The sequence below is a fragment of the Moschus berezovskii genome, chromosome 17 (genome assembly GCF_049115385.1).
Source record: "Moschus berezovskii isolate FMDL1 chromosome 17, NW_MosBer_1.0, whole genome shotgun sequence".
NCBI lineage: Eukaryota > Metazoa > Chordata > Mammalia > Artiodactyla > Moschidae > Moschus > Moschus berezovskii.
Genome location: NC_142476.1, coordinates 25,908,493 through 25,933,265, shown reverse-complemented (window position 1 = coordinate 25,933,265; position 24,773 = coordinate 25,908,493). Strand labels below are relative to the sequence as shown.

Here is a 24,773-nt window from a genome sequence, read left to right as displayed (position 1 = left end):
TTAGAAAAAATAAAGATAGACGTGAAACAACTACTGGAAGGTAAAACAGAACTGCAATAGGAGAAAAAAAAAGAGAAGAGAACAAAAGCGGGAAAAAGTCTTGGCTGTCAGGGGGCAGGGCTTAGGTGGGCGTGGGCCCTCTGCTCAGGGCCCATGCTGAAGATAAAGGCCCTGGGTGGGGGTGGGGTGCAGGCCTAAGCTCAGCCTGGCCTGGAGGGGCTCTGGAATGCCTCTGGCCTGAGTACAGAGGATCATGCCCCTGCCTCAGCAGGCTTCCCAGGGTTGAGTAGGTTCCAGGTGTGTTCCCCTGATCTTCTGACCTCCGAGGGTCTCTCACCATCCCTGCTGATCCCCTTGAGGTAAGTGTGCCTCTCAAGGCCTGGGAACTCCTCTCCCCCAGCTGCTCCTCAGGGGCACTGGGCCCATCCAGCCTCTGCTTCTTCCCCCTCACTCCCCACTATGTTCTACCCCATTGCTCGGGGGTTCGTCCTGTCCACCTGGGTGTCATGGTCTCCACCAGCATCTGGTAAGTGCACTATTTGTGGCACCTTCCCTCTCTGCCATCTTGGCTCTATATGGGGTGAAGTTAGGGGTGTGCACAGACTTAGGGCTGGAAGGGTGAGGTATTCTGCCCACCCTTCTGGTGGTGGTGACTGCAGGGGGCATGCTCAGTACCCTGCTTTTTGCTCCTGGCTCTTCATGAGTAGCAGTTTTTTGGTCATTTTGTGTCTTTTGTCCATAATTTGCCCCAACTGAGCATGCACCCAGTTATTTTTAGTCTCATATAGTTTCTTTGTATTTTGTTGCTGGAGGAGAGGTGTGTCCAGGTACAAGCGTTGCACCAGTCACAGTAAAGGGTCCCAGGTCCCAGGCTGTCTCTAAGGTATTCACTAACATAGGGGTATGGAAGAATACTGTCTCCCAATCTCTTTCCTCAGTTCACAATTTATATTTCCTAAGTAATACCTTTTTCTTTCAGAAATCAGATCCCAAAGATATTCTGTACTGTAATATGAAAAGAAGACAAGAACTGAAAAGGTAAATTTTCCCTTTTTCTTGGTATATTTTTTAGCTTTGAATGGTGAGACTGAATATTTAGATTTGTAGAATCCTTTATTTTGTTTAATACTGTTTTGTAGAAACGTATTTATAGCTAAATCACAGATATGATTTTCTTAATATTTGTGTAAATTTAAGAAACAGTTGAGTGAAATAAAAAATCTTATCAGAATTCTATACTATGTAAATACTACTTTCAACTAAAATGTTAATTTGCATCTCAAATAATTTGATTTTGAGATTTCAAAGATACACCCTTACAAGATACATAACTTCATTACATATAGTAATAGAAGAGGTTATGAGGCTGATTTAATAATTTTGGATAAATTATCTTTGCATATTACCCATGAAGAGAATATGTAGCTTATTGAATTGATATGGCTCTAAAACCATGTTAATTTAACAGATTGTGGCTATAACTAGAGAACTTGGGAAATAGTAGGAATAATTAAAGGTAATATAATGCTGAGTTTTCATTAGTTAATGACCATATGGACCATGGTGTATAGATTGCTATGAAATATGCCACACAGGGCTGTTGTGAAGAACAAATAGGAATTTTAAAATGCCCAGAAAACTAGAGGGTCCTATTAAAATTTTCTTTCGTTTGTTGTTTTCCTTATTTTTCTTTACTACAGGTAATATCTTATGTGATATGCTAATAAGTGCCAAACAGGGTCCTATTAAAGTTTTGTCTTATTCCTATTTATTAACAGGTAAATAATGATAGGCAATCTTTTTGTAGAAAGAGCAAAGAAAATAAAGCCAGGTGAAGACTCCGGTGAAACTCTTATGGAAACTCTGAGATGTTTATAGTTTGCTCTTGCCAGTTAATTCTTTGAGAAGTCACTTATTTACGGTCTCTCTGTCCCCTGCTGGACAGTAAATTAATGAGGGGTAAGGACTATATTTGATGTGTCCTCCACTGCCTTCCAGTGTCCGGCAAAATGACAGGCACTTGAAAGGCATTCAGGGGTTTACTGATATAAATTAATAGATTGTGGCTCATCAGATTTTTCCCCTTTCTTTGTGACTACAGACTAGTATCTAGTTTTGTTGTGCAGGAAAATATTATCACCTCTAGCTATTGTTGCTTCTAGCATTCTAGTACGTTTTTTTCTGACTTGTTTACTATGCTTATTTAAACTGTTGAGATGATCTTCTGTATACAGATTTATGCCATGCTTGTTTTCTGCTTAATAGTATACCAGTATATTTTGTATGTCTTTGAAAATTTTGCATAAACATCCTTTGAAATGACTATGGTAGTTTATTGTATTCAGTAGAATGACATGTTTCTTAGTCATTTCCAGAATTTTAGCATTTACCTTGTACCTGACTTTTTGCTCTTATAGATAATCCTGAATTGAATATTTTATTATTTTTAGTCTATTTTTAGCTTTTTTCTCCTTAGATTTCTAAACTGGGAATTACTGAGAAGTTAAAAGATAAGAACATTTTTAGAATTCTTAATTATATCATCAAATTCCTTTGTGGAACTGTTACATCATTTTGCATTTCCACTGGCAACATATGAGAGGGTCCATTTAACAACCTCTTGCCAGTGTTTAGTGTTATTTAACAATCTTGACTAATTTGAGAGAAGAAAATGGTACATTGCAATTAGCACATCTGTGACTACTAGGAAAGTAAAACATTTCTCCCAAAAATGTCTGTTAATCATTCCCTTTTTCTAATTCATTGGTTTTCTGTTCATGTCTTTTTCTAGAGCCTTAGTACTTTTTGATGAGATTTTTATTTACGAAGGCTAATAAGCTGTCACATTTGTAGCATATGCCATTTCCCAGTTCTTTTAATTTTTATTATTTTTTAATATATTACTGTAGTCATTTACATTTACTGTTTTCCTTTGTGATCTTTTTCCCATTGCTATTAAGTTTAGGAAGTTCTTTATTAAGAAATCTGATAAATATTCCCTTCGTCTTCTTTGGTTTTTAAGTATTTAATATGAAGTATAGCAGTTATAGAAATAAGAATTATTTTGCACTTTAATGTTTAATCTGTTTGGGATTACATCATCTGATGTTATATAAAGCTGTAAATTTTTTTTTCCAAATAACAAACCAGTTATTCCAACACTATTTATTGAGTAATCCTTTCCAGTTTATTAATACTGTATTTATTTCTTACTTTTAATGAAGTTCATATCAGGCCAGTTCTTTCATTTCCTAACTAAAATGATACAGTGCCATGTTTAATTGTAATGTCACCTAATTTTCTGTGCTGCTTTACAGACTGAATGTAGAAACTGACCCTCCAAGAAAGAGACCAAAAATTGATTCTTCATCCCAAGAACTTGTTACACTCCAGGAAACATCGTATTCAAATAATAATCAGATTATTTCACAGAGTCCTTCTTCAAATGGAACTAAGAAAGATACAAGTAAATGTATAGATTTTCAAGTTAAAGATATTAAATTGGCAAATGTTAAGAGTAAACTGGACCATGGAATTAAAAACTTTAGCTGTCCTAAGGTGGCCAAAGATGTGAAACCAAAAGCTGAAGGCCAGGCAAGTGAAAAAAAAAGGCCTCATTTACTTATTCAGAGGGTGAAGATGAAGCAATTCAAGAAAGAAGGGTACAATAAATTTAGAGACAGTTCTGAAAAATGTGCTTCGGAGAAATGCAAGAGAATCCAACTTTCTCAGGATTGTAATTCCAGCAAGATAATTAAGGAACCCGTTGAATCTAGAAGAAGAAGAATTAATTTCAAAATCCCAGTAAAATCCTGCAATATCCTCCAGAATCTTGTACAAGAAAATGTGTTCAGTTTAGGTTCTAACAAGTTAAAGACTAAACAGGAGAAAAAAGAATGCCCAGAAGGCTCCCAGTTTTCATTAAAGTTTACAAGGCACAGAAGTGAATATTTATTTTCGGATTCCACATCTAAGCAGACTGTTCGTGAGTGGGAAGGAGAATATCATGAGCATCAAGAAATTAATGATTTAAGTTCTGGTGAAAACCTAACCCAGGTAAGGTAGTGCAAAATGAATACAGACCTTATTAAGAGTTTAAATATATAGGTTTGAGTCGTTTCTGTTATAGATAATGATCGTAAAAAGCAGATTCTGTTTAGTCAGGAAGATATGTAGGTTCTTTTATTTTACTCTGTAAATTTCAACTTCCTTAAAAACTATCCTGGCAACTATCAGGGACCCAAAATAGAAGGGATTGTGTAAAAATACAAAAGAAGCAGTTACAGATAGTCCTATCAGAGAAGTACTATGACAGTTTTCTCTAACTCTAGGTACAACAGTTCCGGAGTTAATATTCCAAATAGTTGTTCCTCTAACAAGTTATTCTTTTGAGTGCCCTGTATGCCAGGTACCACAATCACAGTCATCATTTTCAAAGACTTTCTTATATGAGGATGTACAGAAACAACCACCTCAAGTCTGACAAATACTTAATCACCTTATGTGGGAACATAGCAGGGGATTAACATGGCCGTGGATGGATTAATTCAATAAGATTAACTGGAGGGGATAACATGTAAACTGAGAACTAAAGACTGAATAGGAGTTATTTAGGTGAAGACAAGGTGGAGTGAGATGGGAGAAGCAGGAATGTTCCAGACAGAGGGAACTATGTATACAGAGATCTGGGAAGAAAGATTGGCGCATCTATTTTTGCTTCTAAATTATGCCGTAAATCAGCATTTGTGGACTAATTTGAAAACCTAATTGTGATAGTCTTGTGTCTATGGCAAATAAAATTATTTATCTTTAGGAGACCTTTTAGAACTTTGGAACTTTAGAATCTCTGAAATTTAGAGACTGCTTATAAACAGCAGTGGTGGAGCTTACCTCTTTTTAGGAATCAAGACTATAGAGTGTTGTATAAGATACTTTGAAAAGTGGAGGGATTGTAACTAAGCGGGCCAGAAGAGCTTGAGAAAGAGTACTCTCTTTCACTGAACTTGAAGGGGTCCAAAGAAGGAAAGAATTGAGTTTGTTCTTTTTATTGCTTTCTTAAAGGAAAGCTTCAGTTTTCTTCTTGTGCTGTGTAACCAGTTCTCTAGAGTAGGATGCAAGAAAGGAATATGAGTTTTCCAGGATGTTCACTGAACATCCTTGTATCATTGTTTGGTATTCTCCTGGTGCTGTATATCTAAGGAACAGTAAGAGATGTATCTTACACACTTTTTTGCTCTCTGTTTAGAATTATTACAAAAACCAAACGAGGTACATAGCATGAATATTAAGTTGTAGGGGAAGCAATTTTTGCATGATTACTTTTCAGTTATTGGAATTAAAACTCTTTATATTCCTTTGATAGAGTCTTACCTGACTTAAAGTCATTTAGATGCAGGAGCAGCAAGTAAATATTGTTCTTATCTTGAATATGTTATCGTTAACATTATTAGTGACAGTAGCTAATCATTTTAATGTTACATTTGTTTTCCTCATAAATTCCTCAATGGATAATTGTCTTCCTAAAATAATGAGTTTACAAAGAAGTAATTGTGTTTTTTTGTATTCAGTGATCCTGTTATGCTTTCCTAGGAGAAAGTGACTTCTTTTTTTCTCTAGGCTTATAGTTCTTTGTTATAGACCCTTTTCAGTTTGCATTCTCCCCTCACCATTGTGAACTAATAGTCTAGAGAGTTATTGTTTATAGGCCACTTTTATAAATGGTATCCCACTTAATTCTTATGAGTCTCTGGGTTAGAAATTCATCAGTTTATCTAAACGTTAATTAAAGGTACCTATTATGTATTAGGCATTTAGAGTTTGAATAAGACACTTTTACCCTCAAGAAGTTCCCAGAGAGGTAGATTAGTAAACATATACAATTGCAGATACAATGAAGAAAATATTAGAGCCCTGGGAATTTGGCTGGTGAAGAATTGATGCTTTTGAACTGTGGTGCTGGAGAAAACTCCTGAGAGTTCCTTGGACTACAAGGAGATCAATCCTGGGTGTTCATTGGAAGGGCTGATGCTAAAGCTGAAACTGCAATACTTTGGCCACCTCATGCGACGAGTTGACTCACTGGAAAAGACTCTGATGCTGGGAAGGATTGGGGGCGGGAGGAGAAGGGGATGACAGAGAATGAGATGGCTGGATAGCATCACCGACTCGATGGACATGAGTTTGAGTGAACTCCGGGAGTTGGTGATGGACAGGGAGGCCTGGCGTGCTGTGATTCATGGGGGTCACAAAGAGTCGGACACGATTGAGCGACTGAACTGAATTGAACTGAACAGAGTATAAATTTGGAAGTGAGTTAAGGAAGGGCTTATTAAGAGATTCTCTTAAGCTTGGTGTTGAAAAATGTGTAGAGCAAAGAATAGAAGTGTTGTCCTGCCAGGGGAAATGATCAGTTGTGTGGTGGCCCAGAGTTGTGAAATTGCATGGCACGAGCATATGTGAGCACTTAGGTTGTTCAGTTTGACTTGAGATGTGTTGAGAATCTATATGAGAGGAAGTTGGAGAGGAAGCCAGGGTCTAGGCAATGGATTCCTTTATCTCTTCTGGGAAAGACTTTTTTTGTCTTGTAGATAGGACAGAGCCAACCTGAATAATCAGGTTTTTAGTTTGGAATCACTCCAGCAAATAAAACTGTCATTGCTGTTACTCCCTTTTGTCATCTCCAGGGAAGGCTTTATCCCAATCCATGGGCTTAATAAAACATGGAAGGGGAAAGGCAAAGTTAAATGCCCTCTAAGACTTTCTTTTATAATAAGGATTTGAAGTTGATAGAAAGTTTTTTGAAATCACTGAAAGTAGCTTGTCAAAGAGAGTGAAGGGTAGTAGTGACCCAAGTAGAAGAATGAAAAGACTTCGAATGTCAGAAGTTGCAGGAAGTTCTATAATAATCTCTAGCTTGGTTGGCACTCCTTAGCTGAAGAGAATCTAAAGTTCTAGTGAGATTTAGTCAGGTGGAGAAGGCATAGAACCCAGGGTCATGGGAGAGTACAGCTGTAATGGGCCGACGTGTGTGATGTGTGTGGTATTGTTTTGTGTGAAGATTGATACTGGAAAGTTAGGGTAGAAGCTCAGTTCCCAACAAAGCATGTGTGTTTGGTGTTATCTTGGAGAATTCTTAGAAGGTGATTTGGTTTAGTAGAGGCTTAATTAAATTCTGTGTCACCTGTATGTAGGATTGGGTAAGTCTCAGCCACTCACCGAAAGTGCCAGTGAAAAACTGAAATTAGATCTTCAGTCTTTGCTGGGAGACAAAAAATAAAACACCCATACATTTTCAGTCTTTCCCTCCCTCAGCCATATAATAATGTTCAGGTTTCTTTTGTTGTTTTGTCATGTCACTTTTAGAAACGGTTCATTTACTCATGGATGAAAATTTCCCATGACCAAGGCCCAGTATTCTTTTTATCTTTGCCATAGTTATTTCTGTTTCTTAAGGTGGCATATTTTGTTCTTAGAATCTGAGTATTTTTAGGGAGGCATATATATGAATGAGTAAATCTAAAAGAATTTCTACTCTCTTTCATGACTTATAGAATGAGGCTTTTCTATTCTAGGGACAGTTTTTCATCTGGGGGCAATTTTGCCTCTTAGTGGATATTTGGCAACTGATTTGATGGAGACTTTTTTTTTTTTCAGTTCATTGTTTTTCTTTTTATTGCATTTATTGAAGTATGCACCCCCAAACAGCATAGCTTATTGGAATGTAAACTGAAGTATAGATAATTTTCTCTTCAACTGCATTTACATCAAATTCTGTCTCTGTTATAACACTGAAATTGCTTGGGCAGAGGAATGGAGACATTTTTGATTGTCAAGGATGGGAGGGGGGTAGGTGTCTAGTGGGTAAAGGGAAGAGATACGTCTGAACATCCTGCAATGCATAGAACAACCCCAAACACTTGTGTTTTTCTATTTAAAGAAACTTTAAAACCATATTGATTGCTTTTTATTTGTGACAGTCAGTTATACTTTTGTGTCTTCTGGGTCAGTTCCCCTTGACAGAAGAAAGATTTCTCACCTTTGCTCTAAAGTTAGATTCTACTTTAATTTCTTTACATTATAATACATCAGGGAACTACTTCCCTGAAGTGAGAAGAGTATTAACCCCCAAAACAAAGAATCATCTGATCCCAAATGTCAGTAGTGCCACAGCTGAAAAACCTTATTCTAGGTGTATGCTTCTTAACTAATTAATAATATTACTTTTCATTTCAGAGTTTTGAAGCACCATGTTCTTCAGTGTCACTTGAAAGTATTCAAGATACAGATCAAGAGGTTACTGATTTATTTGTTTACTTTGAATATTTTTAATGAAATTAAGACAGGGGGTTCCTATTTTAATAAAAAATAATGACAAAAAAACCTTTATAGTATGAAAATAACAGTGATGTCTCTACTTAATTCAGTATATAAGTATTTGTGAAGTCCTGAAAAATTCTTTGGAAAAGTATTTCCATTTATTCAGTCACCTTTTGGCCTTTTTTTTCTAATAAGCTCTAATTTGTTTTGAATAAAAAGTGTGGAGCCTATGCTCACAATATTAATTTTAATTTAATGTTATGTTTTTGCGTGCTTATGCCTCAGCTTGCCAAAATACAGTATGATATTAATGTTTTTGCCTCATTTTTCTAATTAGCAATAAGATGAAAGTGTTCAGTGAAAATGAAAACACGTACATATTTATTTTTTACCTGCTGCTTCATTTCTCAGCTAGAATCTCTTGGTCGAACCTAAAAGAAGTATTGCTTGTAATTTTATGTTCCCTGCTTCTAAATTAAAATTAGATTCACAGAACACTTTGGGTTTTTCTATTTAAAGGAAACTTTAAAACCATGTTGATTGCATTTTATTTGTGACAGTCAGTTATATTTTTATGTCTTCTGGGTCAGTGCCCCTTGATAGAAGAAAGATTTCTCACCTCTGCTTTAAAATTTGGTTATACTTTAATTTCTTTACATTATAATACATCAGGGAACTACTTCCCTGAAATGAAAAGAGTATAAATATCTGGATTTCATATTTTGATAGTTAATTAACAATCTTAGAAATCTTAGGAAGAGTTCTGATCATCCAGACAAAAACATGTTTGGCTCCTAAAGTACTTTGAAGTGAGAATGGAAATGAGAATTAACTTATGTTGGAAGTCTCTTATGTATTAGACCCTATGTGAGGTTTTTTCATGTTATTTCACTTCATCCTTACAAAAAGTACTAAAAGGATACAAATATTTACCATTCCCATTGTGCAGATAAACTGAGACCCATGGTGTTTAAATAATTTGCCTAAGGTTGTAATAAGAATAAGAGAAGAACCATTTTATTTTTTTTAAAGAGCTTAAAAAAATTTTTTTTTTGACTGGTTGATTTGCAATGTTATGTTAGTTTCAGGTGTATAGCAAAGTTGATTCAGTTATAGATATACATATATCTTCTATTTCAAATTCTTTTCCTGTAAACCTTGTATATGTTTATAAATCTGTGGGTTTTTTACCATGTGGCTTCCATATTTTTATAAAATTTTTGCTTTCCACAGACTATCTCATATTAAGTGAATAAGAATTAATTGCTTTCTTATTAATCTGCAGAGAAAATAATTCAAAATATTGTTTTATGGGTCTTTTGCAATTTAGATGCAGATAGTAGAAGAGCTTCATGCTGCTCGTGTGGGAAAAAGTATGGATTTACCTGTGGTTCCACCTTCAGGAGAGTTAATGAGTATGGAAATTGACATGGCAGAAGATGATATACATTCCTCTGCTGGTATACCCTTTATGTATATGATGGTGTTTTCTCAGTGTTCAATTTCTATAATATTTAGGTGAAACTGTTAAAATGTGCTCATTTGAAATAATAAAAGATGGTATATTTCTTTCAGCTGTAGAAATCAGGTCTAAGATTTATGTTATCATTTGCTTTATATATCTCACATTATTAGGCAGTTAGAAATATTTTCTTTCTTTTTTTTGCCTAATTACAGTAGTCAGAATTATGAGTAATCTGTTATTCTTGCTCTTAATCATAAATTTTAACAGTTTCAAGTTTGCAAAGCACTGATCAGAAACAATGCAATTTTCTCAAAGGTATTCATTAATTTCTTATTTATATAGTAAAATTGTGCTTATTCTTACACCTGGGAGAAGAAAATGATAGATACCCTCCAGAGTATGCTAGTATACAGTTTTGAATTGCATTTATAAAAATAGTAATGCTGCTACATTATATTCATGTTTCATTTCCAACTTATTGTTTATCTGTGAATCAACTCACCTGTTTCTAAAACGACACTAAGAAGTAATAATACTAGTATTATTAGTTTTCTTTCTTTTATACGTATTTATCTTTTCAGTGTTATTTCACAATATATTAAAATTAGCTTATCATTCCTAACTGGATAACTACCAGTGATAGAGTACAGGGTTTGACAACATAATTACTGCTGTCATAAGTTAGTTTATGACTTAAAAATCCACCCATAAGTAATATGCAATATTCTAATGGTGGATAATTAAACACTGATTACTGTTCTTTCTCTTAAGAATTGGAGTAAATGCGTTTTTGTTGTTTAAAGGATTGCCTTAAGAATGCTATCAGAGTTCTGTGATAACAAAGTTTTATTTATTATGTGTGTTACAAATGTCAGTTCTCACTTTGCTTTTTTTCCCTAGCAAATGCTGCTTCAGACAAAAAGCTTCTAATTGTTATTGACACAAATATTCTAATGAATCATCTCAAATTTGTTAGATTTTTGAAGACAATGGAAATCTCAGGTATTTATAAAACATACTGACTGATTCTGATTTTCTTATTTAATATTTTATATTAACAGTGATATGAGTTTTTTACTCCCTGTAAACTTACTTTCATTTGGATATGTTGTTAAGCACAAGCATGCACAGCATAATCAGCTTAAGTAAAAAGGGGAGGGAAAAAAAGAGCCTTTACTGGTTAATCTAGCTTCTAAACTTACTTTTCTTTGACCTCTGGTAGTGTTAATATTTATTTTTTTAATGTTCTCTTGACACTTGTATCTGTTTTAAGTTCCTGTTTTTATGTATTATCTCTTCATTTAGATTGTGAATTTCTTTAAAACTTTTCATTCTCCTGCAGCAGTTCAATTTAGTAGCTTAATACATATTTGTTGACTTATAAGAAATCTTTTTATTTTTTAGGCTTTGACAAACTTGTGCTAATAATTCCCTGGGTGGTTGTACAAGAGCTGGATCGTATGAAGGCAGGAAAATTACTGAAACATGCCCAGCACAAAGCTATACCTGCAGTTCATTTCATCAATGACAGTCTCAGAAATCAAGATAGAAAGCTATGGGGTCAGTCAATACAACTTGCATCTCAAAAACTTTGTAAGTGTTGTCCTCTCATGGTGTTTCCTGATTAAGATTTGTTTCGATGCTGACTCATTATTGCAGGGAAACGGTGCAAAACTTAATACTATAAGTATTGCATTATGAAATGGCAGGACATAGTGATGCTTTGGAGTGTTCTATTAGGCTTGTTTTGGAGGTCTTTGATAATTTATTTTCTGTTTCTCCTAGACCTTATTGGGAAGGTCTGTGATTTCACAGATAGTGACTATATAGTTCTGTATGCATAGTTGTCTGTATTACAGTACTTGAATTCTTTTTTAAAAATACCTTACTGAGTGATGAGGCCCGTAAGTGATCTGTGTTTCTAGTCATCATCTGCGTGCTCAGTTGCTTCAGTTGTGTCTGACTCCGTGCAACCCTGTGAACTGGGATGAACCCTGCCATGGGATTCTCCAGGCAAGAATACTGGAGTGAGTTGCCATGCCCTCCTCCAGGGGATCTTCCCGACCCAGGAATTGAACCTGTGTCTCCTGCCTTGCAGGTGGATTCGTTTAACTGCTGATCTATCAGGGAAGCCCCTAATCACCACTATATGCAGTTCATATAATACAGAGATAGGTGTTGTTTTCCTCTGGTTTGTCAGAAAGGAGGTATTTTTATAATAGAGATCTATAGATTTTCTCTTGATTTTTTTCCATATTAGTTTTTTTTGGTTTTTTTTTTTAGACATTTAAAAATTAGTTTTAGCTCCAAAGTGTGTTCTTCATGTTTTGTATAACTATTTGGTAAAAATTCTTTGTAAAGCAACACAGTTGCCGCTGAAGAATTTATATTTATATTTACATTTAGAGGATATATTTCATTCTTTAAAAATCTGTTTATTCACAACTCAGAGTTATTTGTATATGTTTATTTGTATTATTTTAAATATCATGAATTTATGTTGTTTGCTGTATCCATATTCACCATAAGATATGAAAGAATTTATCCTAAGATGAGTCTAAGTATGATATTAACCCTGAGGTTTTTGACACAGCTGTTTAGTCTTAAATCTTTGAAGAAAAAGGGCCTCTACCATTAATTCCTTTATTTATTCCCTTTACAAATAATTATTAGCTCTTAGTATATTCCAGTACAGTGCTTATGCATTTTGAATAGGAACATCATGTGACGTTTAAGAGCTTTTAAAGGAAACCACTAAAAAAAATCATTTATTAGAGTTAAGAAAATACAAAATGTTTTAACGCATTATATTAAATTGAATCTTTTAGGTGTGTTTTTTTTTTTTGCTTTCTATTATGAAAACCTTCAAATACAGAAGTGGGTAGAATAATACAATGAACCCCTGTGTGCTTTTCACTCATTCTCAGTGATTCTCAACATTTTGGCAAGAATTTCTTTCATTCTCTCATTTCCTTTTCACCTGCTCTCCCAGCTCCTGAAACTCCTGTAGTACTTTGGTATATAATGCTAACAGATAGGACTTTTTAAAAAAAACAACCACACAATAACAAACCTTTGTCTAAACCATCATTTCCGTAAACCTCCAATCCTTAAGAAGAGGTGAGAATTTTTTTTACTTGTAATTTTTTCCTTGTTAGTTGATAAAAATTACATTTTAGTGTATAACTGTATAGATGATGACAGTAATAGACAACACTGCTATGGCCACTATTCTCCAGACCCTTTTCTAAGTGCTTTACAGCTAGTATCTCATTCAAAACTTACGGTACTTGTGGAAGATATTCTTATTAGACCTGTTTGCTGATGAGGAAATTGAGACATAGAGATGTTAAGAACTTGTCCTAGTTGGAACATCTATTCCTTCAATAGATTGACTTTGAGACTTATTTTAGAAGAACTAATAGATATTTTGGCCACATTTATTATTTTTAAATACTTGATATGTGTCTTTGACTTTTCAGTTTTTATGTGCTTTTTTTGATGCTTTTACTTCTTCAGTCTATGCTTTTAGGATTATTAAGGAGGATAAATCATAGTAGTGGTCTCAAACTTCTGTGCTGCTTCAGTTTCTGGGCCTTCCTGGAAGGCCATACTTCCTTTTAATGCTTCAATTTGATATTATTTGCTAAATAATTTTGCTAAATTGTGCTTTTAGTTACAAGGTTGTAGATTAGTCTTTATAGATTATTGTGTAATTGTCTTTGTCAGATAAATCCTTTATATATCACTGTTATCTGTCAAACTGATTGTTTGAAGTATTGTTTATATAAAATCTAATACACTTAATATATTTATTCTGTTGATAATGATTTTATGATCTCCTTTAGAAATATCATTAGTCATTTTTATCATAGTAAAATTATATTTTACATTCTAGTGATGAATTGAAACTTATAAAAAATTTAATTCAGGATTTTTGAATAAAATTAAAATACTTGTTTGGAGAAAAGCAAGAACAAAACAGTCTTTAATTATGCTTTACATCTGTTGAGCACATTTGCTACTAACTCTAATAACTGCTTATATAGATGTATTATTTTGTTTTATGTAATCATTGAGAATTATAACTGTATTTTTTTTAGACAGGCATTTTCCATTAAAAAAAGAAAAATGCTACAAATTGAGTGAAAATAGTCTATGTTATTAATAAATAGACTTATTAGTTGAACGTAATTTTAGTGTTGTCCTTACTCTTTTCAAAATTGTACTTATTTGATGTAGTATGCATTATGATGAGAATAGGATTTGAAATCTGATTGACCTGAGTGTTTTGAGCTGACCTGGAGAAAGCTAAAGGTGAGGAAACTGAGCAAATAAAATGGGGGGAAATGACCTCCGGCTGAAAATATGGTTGTGAAGATTGGTTGAGCTAATTGTATTAAAGTGCTTAATGATTTAATGTTTGGAATAGGTGATAATTCTTTTGTGTCCTCTTACATGAGAAAGTTATACAGATGGATTAGAAAAATTAAATTTCCCTAAATGGACAAAGATTATTAATAGGTAATTCACAAAAGAAGAAATACATCTAGTCAGCCATTTTTGTTCAAGGTAAATATTTTCCCGTTTGCTGTTTTAAATAGTGTTAACTGCTTATGTACAAAAATTTTTAGTTTATATTTTTTGCATTTTCCTTTTTTATTTTTATTGCTCCTAAGTTTAGAAAGATACTTCTTCCCAGCACTTGATAGGAACACAGCACTCAGTGCATAGGGAATATGAATTAGTAACTTTTCAGGAGAGCAATTTATCAGTGTGTATTATGAAGCCTAAAGAGATGATTTGTCTTTTTTGCAATTATTCTAAAGAAATAATCAGAAGTACAATGACTTATATAATTAATGTTCATCACAGCATGATTTATACAGCAAAAAATTGGAAACAGTCTGAAAGTTGGAGATGTTACATATAATGCTGTAGCCAAATGAGAGAATACTAATTTTGAAAAATGTTAATGATGTGATGTTAAACAGAATAATATTTAAAAGAATATAAACTACAATCCTAAATTTCTTAGATTAATTCAGGCAAAGAAAGACAAATATCATGTGTCACTTATATATGGAATCTAAAAGTAATACCAAAAAACCACTCAGAAATTTGTCTCACAATTCTGAAGATTGGAAGTCTAAAATCAGGGTGTTAGCAGGATTATCTCCTTCTGACATCTGTGAGAGAAACATCTGTTTCAGACTGCCTGTTTGGCTTGTAAATGGCCATTTTCTCCTTATATCTCTTAACATCCTCTTCTCTCTCCCCATGTCTGATTCCAAATTTCCCCTTTTTAGTTAGAATATCAGTCCTATTGGGTTAATTCCATTCAGTCACTCAGTCGTGTCCGACTTTGCGACCCCATGAACTGCAGCACGCCAGGTCTCCCTATCCATCACCAACTCCCGGAGTCCGCCCAAACCCATGTCCATCGAGTCAGTGATGCCATCCAGCCATCTCATCCTTTGTTGTCCCCTTCTCCTCCTGCCCTGAATCCCTCCCAGCATCAGGGTCTTTTCCAGTGAGTCAGCTCTTCACATCAGGTGGCCAAAGTATTGGGGTTTCAGCTTTCAACATCAGTCCTTCCAGTGAACACCCAGGACTGATCTCCTTTAGGATGGACTGGTTGGATCTCCTTGCGTCTAACGGACTCTCAAGAGTCTTCTCCAGCACCACAGTTCAAAAGCATCAATTCTTTGGTGATCAGCTTTCTTCACAGTCCAACTCTCACATCCATACATGACCATGGGAAAAACCATAGCCTTGACTAGACGGACCTTGGTTGGCAAAGTAATGTCTCTGCTTTTTAATATGCTATCTAGGTTGGTCATAATTTTCCTTCCAAGGAGTAAGCGTCTTTGAATTTCATGGCTGCAGTCAGCATCCATAGTGATTTTGGAGCCCAAAACTCTAAAGTCTGACACTGTTTCCACTGTTTCCCCATCTATTTCCCATGAAGTGATGGGACCAGATGCCATGATCTTTGTTTTCTGAATGTTGAACTTCAAGCCAACGTATTACTTAAGCACTTGCTATCACCACATATTGGGCCAAGTGTTTTATATAAATTTTCTCATTTAATCCTCCTTCTTAAACAATTTTCCCATTATTACGTGTCCAGTAAGTGGGAAAACAAGAATTCAAACCCAGATTATCTGTTTCCAGAGTCTTTGTTCATTTTTGAACAGTTCCTGAGCAAGTGCTCAAAAATATTTGTTGATAAAAATATTTCATGAATATTCTTACAATTTTAGGTATACCTTCTGGGCCTGTGTATTCTAGAAAAAAGTGACAGAACAAGTAATCATGAACTTTGATACCTTTAGAGCAGTGTACTTACTGTATGCTCTAAGCCTCCTTTAGTTGGTCAAATTGAGTTGCTAAAGTTAACCACTGATTTTGAGCTGCCCATTTTGCATTATTGTGGTATTTACTTTGTTAGCTAAAAGCAGGAAAATTGGCTGCTGTAATATATGTCTGTCTGGCTTACTGGTTGTCTGATTAAAGAACTGAATCGTATGTCTGTCAGTTTCATGCTATGAGATCAGTTGAGTTTTGTGTAGACTTCGCCATGAGATCGTGAGCCCCCAAGAGCTTGTCTTTTGACCAGCATAGGGACCAGGTGCAGCTTAGACCTTAGAAAAGTGTTTATTGCATGCATGAATGAGTTTTCTAATTTGAAAGTTTAGAGCACTCAGTGATATAGGCTAAAAGCTGAGGGGAGAAAAAGGTTATAATCTGGGAAAAAAGTTAAGGCTCACTGGCCAGCATATCTTGACTTAGTGTGTAAGATACTTGCCAAGGGCTTAAATCAATCTTTGGATCCAGGCTTCAAAGATTCTTATCCATAAATGGGTCTGGGATGTAGTCCTTCTTTCTATATTATTAATAAGTACCCCAGGGAATTCTGAGGCAGCTAGTGTAAGGACTTAGAAAAATGCTATCTTTGATCCTCTTTCTACATGTTACATTCTTTTCACACACACACATACACACACACAACTTATTACATGCTTGAGGACTCGGAGAATACCAGAGGACACTGTATCAGCTACATACTAACATTTGTTAGAAATTACTTTTTGTATTCTCTGCCTAGCGCCCATGCTGTCTTCTTCTGTACATCTCTCTCTAAATGTTATTGCTTAGAGGTTAAGAAAAAGCAGACACATGAAAGTGGTTCTGTTGCTGGTAGAACAATTGCTCATTATTTTGCTGACCTCTTTTAAGTTAATATTAAACAAAATATAGTCATATAATTTGCTGATAATCTCTTAAGTGACTGAACTGAGACTAGAATTCATAGCTTTTGGTTTCTAGTATGGCATTTAACCTACTGATCACATTTCTTTCCTTTGGGTTTATTAATAGGCATATTCTCTTCTGTTTTAGTAAACTATCAATTTAATAAACTATCAGTTAATTAAACCCATACATATATGAATTCTAGATCCAGAATTTTTAGGTCATTGTTTTTGTTGTGTTTTCTCTTCCTCTTCTTATTTAAAAAGTTTTCTTTGTTTTAGATGATTCAGTTTGTAAATATGGCCTAAATTGTTTATACAGGTCCTAGATTTCGAGTGTGCTTATTGATTTTTGCTTTTGCTAAATTCGCAGATGGATTGAGTGATGAGAACAATGATGATCGTGTATTAAAATGCTGTCTTCAGTTCCAAGAACTATTCCCTTGTTCTCTTGTTATTTTGTGCACGTGAGTTTCATAATCATTTTACTCTTTTTTAAAAAACAGCAATTTCTAGTAAAGAATTTTTAAAAATCATACCGTAATGACCATACCAAGGATCAAAAACCATACATACTATTTTAAATCTCCCAGTCAATATATTCACTTATATCTCACATTCTTACAATGTGCAAACTATAAAGGAATGCGATTTGAATCTCATGAAGTTTCATTTCAACTTAAGTTATATGATATTCAGAAAACTTTTGAAAAAGCAAGGGAGATTCAATTTAATATCCCAATAAAATAGAAATGAAAATCTACATTTTGGTCATGAGGCAGGAGGGTTAATTAATTTGTTGGGAAAGGCTAATGTATGTTGCATTTATATCCTGAGAACCTGTAACAGAGTTAGAGTTGAAATTCTGGGTCTACCACTTAGCAGCTTTGTGACCTTGGAAAGCTGCTTAATGTTTCCTTATGTGTGAAGCGTAGGGAGAATAATAATACCTGCATTTATGAGGATATTGTGAGTTTTTAATCAGAAAAAGTACGCATATATGACTTGGAAGAGTGCCTCATACATAAAATTATCTCAGAGTTTTTCCTCCATCTCCTGTCCTCATTCCATTCCTCCATTCCCAGCTAATAGATTCATAAGTTAGTTCTAAGGTAAAAGTAGCATAATGTTAAGCCAAATTGTATTTATCATGTATGAGATAAGGCTCTATAGGAACTGATAAGAGCAATTTTAATTTGTAGTTTTAGTCTGAATTGTATTCACTTCAGAATGGAGTTTTTACAGTTTCATCAGTTCAATTCAGTCGCTCAGTCGTGTCCGACTCTCCGCGACCCCATGAATCACAGCACACCAGGCCTCCCTGTCCATCACCAACTCCCGGAGTTCACTCAAACTCATGTCCACAGAGTCGGTGATGCCATCCAGCCATCTCATTCTTGGTCGTCCCCTTCTCCTCCCGCCCCCAACCTTTCCCAGCATCAGAGTCTTTTCCAGTGAGTCAGCTCGTCGCATGAGGTGGCCAGAGTATTGGAGTTTCAGCTTCAGCATCATGATCATGCCTAAATTCTCTGAAATGGAGTGATTATGGAAAGAAATAGCTCTTAGATTTTTATTGTAAGAGGGTTGCCAATTATCATTTTAGCTGTGTTCAAAGATAAACTTATTTATGTTATTTTAAAAGAAACGGATTTCTATCTTTACCTTCAAAGTATTTATTAATCTAGGACATAATATATCATCCTGGAGTTTGTTGAAGGCTGAAATGATTTAGTAATATGTTGATCATTTTGAATTTGAGATAAGCTAAAACTGAGAGAGAATTGTTATTTTTTTAGTTCCACTTAGAATGAAAATTAAATTGATGATATTTAATCAATTCTCCATTATTTCTGCAGTCACTGTTTTGGAATGAACAGATGTAACAGTTTCTAATGAAATGAAAGTCTGTGGTCAAACTTTACTTTTACCTCTGGCATTGTCATGTTCCAGACAAGCCTTTTTTGTTTTTTCCCTGTTAAGTGTGATAATCATTCTTCCTGTGTAAGTCAGACATACTTAATGTGAGGATATATTTTTACTACTTTAAGGGATGATGAGATGATAATTAATATTAATAATGGCAGTGATAGGAGAAACCTATAAATACTATGTACTGTATCTCATTCTAAGTGCTTTACTCACATTTGTAATCTTAAGTGTGTGCCAGCAACCTCCAGTTAGTGTTTCCATTCCACATCTCTCTTCTAAACTCTATAGAGTAATATATTCATCTACTTATTTGGTATCTGTTTGGATGTCTCATAGACATCTGAAACCTGCCATCTCCAAAAATGAACTCCTAATCTTTCCTTCTAAACTGTTCTCCATTTGAATACAAAAGGCCGTCTTCTACCCATTTTGCTAAAGCCAGAAACCTTGGAGACATTTTTTATTTCTGCCTTTCCTTCATAATCTTTAGTCAGGTAAATAGCAGGTCTTGTGTGGTCTTCTTTTCTTTACCTACTCTGCCACCATCCTATGTCAAGTGATGTTATTTTTCCTCTTCCTTTGCTTCTCTAAGACCCATTATGCTCTCTACTTCCATGTTCTCCTTCATTTATTTTTCGAAAAAATAATAATGGTATTTTTAATTTTTAAAAAGTTTTGTTATGAAGAATTTCAACAACGTTCAAAGTGAAGAAGAGTTAATAAACTCCTAAGTACCCAGCTACAATAATTATCAAGTTTCTACAGTTCTATTAGCTTATGTTTCCATCTACTCCCTGTCCTACGATATAATTTTTATACAGTTCTTTTTGTATTGAAGGAAACTGTATAATGTTAAAATGCCCAAATCTTAACTGTACAGCAGCCCCACATCCCTCTTGATACATAGAGCACTTCCATTATCCCAGAAAATGCATTCATGCCCGCTTTGTGCCCCTTTTCTAGCTTCTTAAGGTGGAAACTAAGATAATTTATTTGAGACTTCTGTAAATTTCCCTTTTAAGCACTGCCTTAGCTGCATTTCACAAATTTTGATACATTATTTTTTTTAATTCAATTTAATATGCTTTATAATTTGAATTCCTGGTGGTCCAGTCTAGTGGTTAAGACTCAGTGCTTTCCCTTTTGGAGCTGGGGTTTGATCCCTGGTAGGGGAGCTAATCCTGCAAGCCGTGTGGTGCAGACAAAAAATAAATTAAAGAAAATAATGTTTTATAATTTCCCTCATGATTTCCTTTTGACCCACAGGTATTTTAGATATTTGGTGCAATTAACTCCAAATATTTGCAGATTTTCCAGTTATCTTCTTGTTATTGATTATATTTTGTTATATGACTTGAGAACATAATTTATATGATTTCTTTTCCTTTAAATTTGTTAAACTTGGTTTTATATGCCCATGAATAAAACCTTAACTTGGTGAATGTTTTATGTGCTCTTAAGAAGAATTTATTCTGCTCTTGTGGGTCGAGTATTCTATAAATTTCATATAGGTCAAGTTTGTTGATAGTGTTGTTTAGGTCTTCTGTAAGCTTAGTATTAATAATTATCTGTCTATTTATTTTATGATTACTGAGAGAGGAATCTTGAATTTCCCAACTGTAATTTATTGATTTGTTTGCTTCTCCTTTCCATTCTGTTTGTTTTACTTCATGAATTATGAAGCTCTGTTGTCAGAGGCATACACATTTAGGATTGTCTTCTTGGAGAATTGACACCTTTCTCATTATCTAATCGCTGTCTTTGTTCCTGATAATACTCCTGATTCTGAAGTTTCCTTTGTTTAATATTAATATTCCTATTCCAGTGTTTGCTTTGTATTTATATTTTTCATCCATTTACTTTTAACCTATCTATATCTTTATATTAAAGTATTTTGTAGATAGCATATAATTGATTCTTTTCTTTTTTCCATTCTGACAACTTCTGTCTAATTGATGAGTTTCTACTGCTGCTAAGTCACTTCAGTCGTGTCCGACTCTGTGCCACCCCATAGAGGGCAGCCCACCAGGCTCCCCCGTCCCTGGGATTCTCCAGGCAAGAACACTGGAGTGGGTTGCCATTTCCTTCTACTATTCACATTTAATTAGTTGGATCAGAATCTAAAATTTTGCTAATTATTTTTTATTTGTTTAGCTATTCTTTTCTTCCTTTTCCTTTTTTTTTCTTGGATTAACTGTGGTACCATTTTATCTCCGTTATTGACTTTGTACCTTTTTGAAAAAAAATTTTATAATGGTTGCCTTAGTGTTTATAACATACATCTTTACTTGATCAAAGTCTGTCTTTAAATAACACTATGTTGCTTCGTATAGTGTAAGTATTTTAATATGGTTTGAATTTCTGCCCCATCCATTTTGCCATCATTATTACATATTTTACTTTTACAGAAACAATAGCACAGTACTTTGTAATATTTTTGCTTCACCCATTTTCCATTTAAAGCAGTTAAAAATAAGAAAGTGAATGTTTTTATCTTGCATTCCATTTTTAGCATTCTTTATTTCTTTTTCTGAATCCAAGTTTCTGTCTGGTGCCAGATTGCTGGTCATATTCCTTTTGTGCCTAAACAACTTTGACATGTGTGAATATGTTGGCAGTGAATTTTCTGGTTTTGTTTGTCTGATAGTGTGTTTATTTCTCATTTATTTCTGAAGGATATTTTTACTGGATATGCAATTCTGGGTTGATTTGTTTTTTCTGTTTCTTTGAGTATTTTAAAGGTATCACTCCGTTTTCTTCTAGCTTGTTTGATTTCTGATGAGAAATCTGCTATAAATATTTTCTTCCTCTGTGTGTAATGTTCTTTTGGTCTTTTTTTTTCCCTCTCATTGCTTTCAAGACTATTTTTTGTCTTTTTTTTTTTTTTTAGCAGTTTGTTTTTAGCAGTCTTTAGCAGATGTACCCACTCTAGTGTTCTTGCCTGGAGAATCCCAGGGACAGGGGAGCCTGGTGGGCTGCCGTCTATGGGGTCACACAGAGTTGGACATGGCTGAAGCGACTTAGCAGCAGCAACAGCAGCAGCAGATGTACCATGTGTTTGTGTATATGTTTGTGATCCAAGCATGCATGCTCAGTTGCTCAGACATGTCCAACCCCTTGTGACACCATGACGTCTGCCTGGTTCTTCTGTCCATGGGATTTCCAGGCAAGAATACTGGAGTGAGTTGCTATTTCCTCCTCCAGGGTATCTTCCCAACCCAGGGACATAACCTGTGTCTCCTGCATTGACAGGTGGATTCTTTACCACTGAGCCACCTGTGAAACCTGTATGCTTGTGGTAGAGGAGAGGAAATTATCCTGCTTGATGTTCTCTGAGCTTCTTGGATCTATGGTTTGGTGTTCATTTTTTAGTTTTGGAAAATTCTCAGCCATTATTTCTTTAAATAGTTAATATTTCTTCTGTCTCATTCCCTCTTTTCTCCTTCTGGTATTACAGAATTATTAATACATTGTAGTAGTCAGCCTCCAAGATGATTCCAGTGATTCCTTGCCTCTTGTTATCTTTTTGTTTTTGTTTCTTGGCTGCACTGTACCACTTGCAGGATCTTAGTTACCTGATCAGGAATCAAACCCACACCCTCTGCAATGGAAGTGCAGAGTCCTCACCACTGGACCACCAGGGGATTCCTGTGCCTCTTAGTATTAATTCCCTTGTGCAGTCCTCTCCTACATTGTACCAGGGTTGGTTGTCTGTGTGACAGATAGCATGCATCAGAAGTGATGGTATGTCACTTCTAAGATTAGTTTATGAAAGACTGGCATTTCCTTTTTGGGCACACTCTTGTTTCTTTCTCTTGGATCACTTGTTCTGGGGAAGCAAGCTCCATGCTGTGAATAGCTCTGTGGAGATGCCCACATGGTGAGAAACTGAAGCCTCAAGCCAAAAGCCAGTGAAGGGCTAAGCCCTGCCAATAGCTACATGAATGAGCATCAATTAAATCATGAGGTGACTGTAACACTGGGGAGTAGTGTGCTTCAACTTTATGAGATACCCTGAGCCAGAACCATTCAGTCAAGCTTCTCACAGAGCCCTCATTTTTAAAAACTGTGTGAGATAATAAATGTTTTTTTCACACTACTAAGTTTTGGGGATAAATTGTTACACACCCAGTAGACAACTAATACATGCCTATATATTTGACTATTTGATATTGTCCAACAGCTCTTATATTTTTAACATTTTCTTCTCTTTTGTTTCAGTTTGGATAATTTCTTTTGACCTGTCTTAATGTTTGATCTTTCCTCACCTGTGTTGAGTCTACTGAGGAGCTTGTTGAAGGCATTTTTAATTTCTGTCTGGTTTTACACGCTGTTCACCTTTTCTGTTGGGCTTCCCAGGTGGTGCTAATATAAAGAACCCACCTACCAAAGCAGGAGCTGTAAGAGATGTGGGTTCCATCCCTGGGTGGGGAAGATCCCTTGAAGGAGGGCTTGGCAACCTGCTTCAGTATTCTTGCCTGGAGAGTCCCATGGACAGAGGAGACTGGTGGGCTACAGTGCATAAGGTGACAAAGAGTCAGACATGACTGAAGAGACTTAGCACACATGCATGCACCTTTTCCGTTAGAGCCTTTAACACATTAATCTAAATTCTTTAAAATTTCCTGTCAGATAGCTTCAACGTCTGTGTCATATCCGAGTCTGGTTCTATTGATTGCTTTGTCTCTTGTAAGTATATTGCTCTTTTTCTGGGTTGAATTTATATGCAGATTTTAAGACTCAACTCTGATTTCCTCCCTTCTTCAGTTTCCCCTTAACTGTCCATATGTTTTGGCCTGTGCTACTTAACATTGCCTTCTGACATTTCAAGCCACAAAGGCTCTGACTTTCTGTCCTAAAGCACTGAAGAGTTGGGGAGTGCCCTCAGGCAAAAAGATAGAAAAGTGTGCTCTTAACTTTTGCAGTGTCTGTGTCTTCAATGTAGATTCCCCTCCACGATCTACCTTCATTTTATTGCTGTTTAGTGCCTTCAAATAGGTTTTGCCTTTTTTGTTGTTTTTGGTCTAGATTTTCTAATTCTCTCTATGGGAAGTTAGTCTGACCAAGCTACTCTGCCATTAACAGAAGCTGGAAGCCTACTAGTCTCAAGAACAACAGTTTGGTAAACACAGACCTGATGTCATTTCTGCATTGAAGCCCTTAAACTTCTTTCCATTTATTAATGTCCTTGACTGTCTCTGTAGCCACGTAAACTGGTCTTATCCACTATTTCTAATCATCCTGGCTTCTTACAGCGTATGGTAGATTCACATCATTTGTCATCAGTTCAGTCATCGGTTCAGTCGCTCAGTCGTGTCCGACTCTTTGCGACCCCGTGAGTCACAGCACACCAGGCCTCCCTGTCCATCACCAGCTCCCGGAGTTCACCCAAACCCATGTCCATCGAGTCAGTGATGCCACCCAACCATCTCATCCTCTGTCGTCCCCTTCTCCTCCTGCCCTCAATCTTTCCCAACATCAGAGTCTTTTCTAATGAGTCATCTGTTTGCATAAGGTGGTCAAAGTATTAGAGTTTCAGCTTCAACATCAGTCCTACCGATGAATACCCAGGACTGATCTCCTTTAGGATGGACTGGTTGGATCTCCTTGAGGTACAAGGGACTCTCAAGAGTCTTCTCCAACACCACAGTTCGAAAGCATCAATTCTTTGGCATTCAGCTTTCTTTATAGTCCAACTCTCATATACATACATGACCACTGGAAAAACTATAGCCTTGACTAGACGGACCTTTGTTGACAAAGTAATGTCTCTGCTCTTCAATATACTGTCTAGGTTGATCATAACT

General features: G+C 35.4%; 1 protein-coding gene across 7 annotated transcripts in view; it reads left to right on the top strand.

The window, feature by feature from the left end:
• The window catches only part of SWT1 (SWT1 RNA endoribonuclease homolog), a 108,493-nt gene that overhangs the window by 11,425 nt on the left and 72,295 nt on the right, over positions 1-24,773 (top strand). For 5 of the 7 annotated variants that reach the window (XR_008685040.2, XM_055419098.2, XM_055419100.2 and 2 more), the window contains 7 exons: positions 980-1,038; positions 3,318-4,056; positions 8,233-8,292; positions 9,647-9,776; positions 10,682-10,783; positions 11,186-11,374; positions 17,411-17,504. Coding sequence is in view for 6 of the 7 variants with exons in the window: in XM_055419098.2 (XP_055275073.2) it covers positions 980-1,038; positions 3,318-4,056; positions 8,233-8,292; positions 9,647-9,776; positions 10,682-10,783; positions 11,186-11,374; positions 17,411-17,504 (1,373 nt within the window). In the remaining variant the exon portion in view is untranslated. Of the gene's footprint in view, positions 1-611; positions 884-979; positions 1,039-3,317; positions 4,057-8,232; positions 8,293-9,646; positions 9,777-10,681; positions 10,784-11,185; positions 11,375-17,410; positions 17,505-24,773 lie in introns of those variants that run through there. The other 2 variants (XM_088845275.1, XM_055419102.2) reach the window with 2 other exon arrangements.